The sequence below is a fragment of the Pygoscelis adeliae genome, unplaced genomic scaffold, assembly GCF_000699105.1.
Source record: "Pygoscelis adeliae isolate BGI_AS28 unplaced genomic scaffold, ASM69910v1 Scaffold544, whole genome shotgun sequence".
Lineage (NCBI taxonomy): Eukaryota > Metazoa > Chordata > Aves > Sphenisciformes > Spheniscidae > Pygoscelis > Pygoscelis adeliae.
In genome coordinates, this window is record NW_008824715.1 from 113,857 (window position 1) to 115,551 (window position 1,695).

Below are 1,695 nucleotides of genomic sequence, written 5' to 3' on the forward strand. Positions count from 1 at the left end.
TCGTCCCTGCTCTCCCCCGTGATCTGCGTGTGTCTCGCGTTACTGGTGGGTTTGCTGTACATGGGCTCTCCTGTCCCCCTTTCCCTCTGCCCAGGGTGATAAGCGAGGGCATGTCCATGTCTCCCCAGCGGGTGAGGCTGACCCCCGTGCAGCCTCTCCCCCTTGCACAGGAGGAATAAAACTGCCCCCCTGTCCCAGGGGAGCCCGCGAGGAGCAGACACTGCCCTGCCGTAAGGCAGGCAGCCCCTGTGGGCTCCCCGAGCACCCCAGGGAGCCGGGCGGGTGCGGGGACAGACCCCAGCGCTGGTGTGGCTGGAAGGCGGCGGGTGAGCCCTGCTGGGGTGCGGGCTGACAGGGGGTCACCAACTGTCCCCACAGCCTCTGTCTGCCTGACGCTGCGGCCCTGCCTGAATGGGGGGAAGTGTATTGAGGACTGCATCACAGGGAACCCCTCCTACACCTGCTCCTGCCTGGCCGGCTTTACCGGCAAGAGGTGCCATGTTGGTGAGTGCCGGCCCCAAGCTCCCGGCGCTTTGCCACAGGGAGCAGGTCTCGCTCCCGGCATCACTGCTGCGTGCTGGTAGTCTCTGTCCCTGTGGCTGTCCCTGTCCCTGCCCTGACCTCCTGCCCCCACCCGGGGCTCTGTTTCAGATGTGGATGAGTGTCTCTCCCACCCGTGTCAGAATGGAGCCACCTGCCTCAATGGTGCTGGCAGCTTCAGCTGCAGGTGCCCGCCGGGCTTCAGAGGCACCAGCTGCGAGACTGGTGAGTGCAGGGCCGCCGGCGCGGCAGGCCTGGCTCTTTGCCGTGCTTGAAGAGCAGAGACCGCAGGCTTGGGGGACACTGCTGCTCTTGGGGGGGCTCTTCAAGTCCGGGGCTCCTGCGGCAGCTGTTGGGCTTGAGTGATTTGTGATGGGTGCCGAGCGCTGCCGGCTTGGATTTCAGCTTGTGCAGGCAAAGGAAACTTTGCTCTGGCCGTGAGCCCTTCCTTCTGCTGGCAGCCCGCTCTGCCGAGGGCTTGGTTCAGTGCTGCCGCTCCCTTAGTGAGAAAAGCTGGTGGTTAGTGCTTAAACAGAAGTCTTGGAGGCCTGCTTTCACAGGTGATGCTCTGGTCCCAAGCCCTTTGAAGCCAGCGGGGACTCTCCTGGTCCCTGGCAGGGGCCGTGGTGGCCGGTTTCCCCCGCTGCTGGCCTCCCCCCACCAGTGGAAGTGCTGCCAAAGCATTTGGCTCCTAGCGAGCCTCTGCACCGGTGGAGAAGGCGAGCAGGGGGGTGACTTTTGGGGAAGGGAGGGAGGGAGAAACGCCCAGTGCAGCACGCTGGCATCCAAGAGGTGCAGGGGGATGAAAGGGCTGTGCTGCCTGAGGAAGGGTTTTGGGAAGAGCCACAGCTGGGGATGTGGCCACCATCTCCTGCCGAAGGGAGTGCGTTGGTGGCTCCGAGCTGCGCTGCCTGCCCAGCCCCAGCATCACCGTGTGTGCAGAGGATGCCTTGTGCCCGTCCTACGCCTGGGTTGATCCCCCCCCTCTCTTTTTTTCGGTGCCCTACTGCAGAAGAGTCGCCATGTGAGAGCAGGGTGTGCCAGAACGGCGGGAGGGGCCAGGCAGCGAATGGGACAGCAGCGTGCTTGTGCCAGCCGGGGTACATGGGGGCAGACAGCCAGACGGGTGGGTGGCAGGCACGGGTGGGAGCTGGT

The 1,695-nt window shown here is 64.8% G+C and overlaps 1 protein-coding gene across 1 annotated transcript in view; it reads left to right on the forward strand.

The window, feature by feature from the left end:
• SNED1 (sushi, nidogen and EGF-like domains 1) overlaps positions 1 to 1,695 on the forward strand; it is a 29,686-nt gene that overhangs the window by 14,092 nt on the left and 13,899 nt on the right. The window contains exons 6-8 of the mRNA XM_009323193.1: positions 379 to 504; positions 652 to 765; positions 1,553 to 1,677. Coding sequence (XP_009321468.1) covers positions 379 to 504; positions 652 to 765; positions 1,553 to 1,677 — 365 coding nt within the window. The remainder of the gene's footprint in view (positions 1 to 378; positions 505 to 651; positions 766 to 1,552; positions 1,678 to 1,695) is intronic.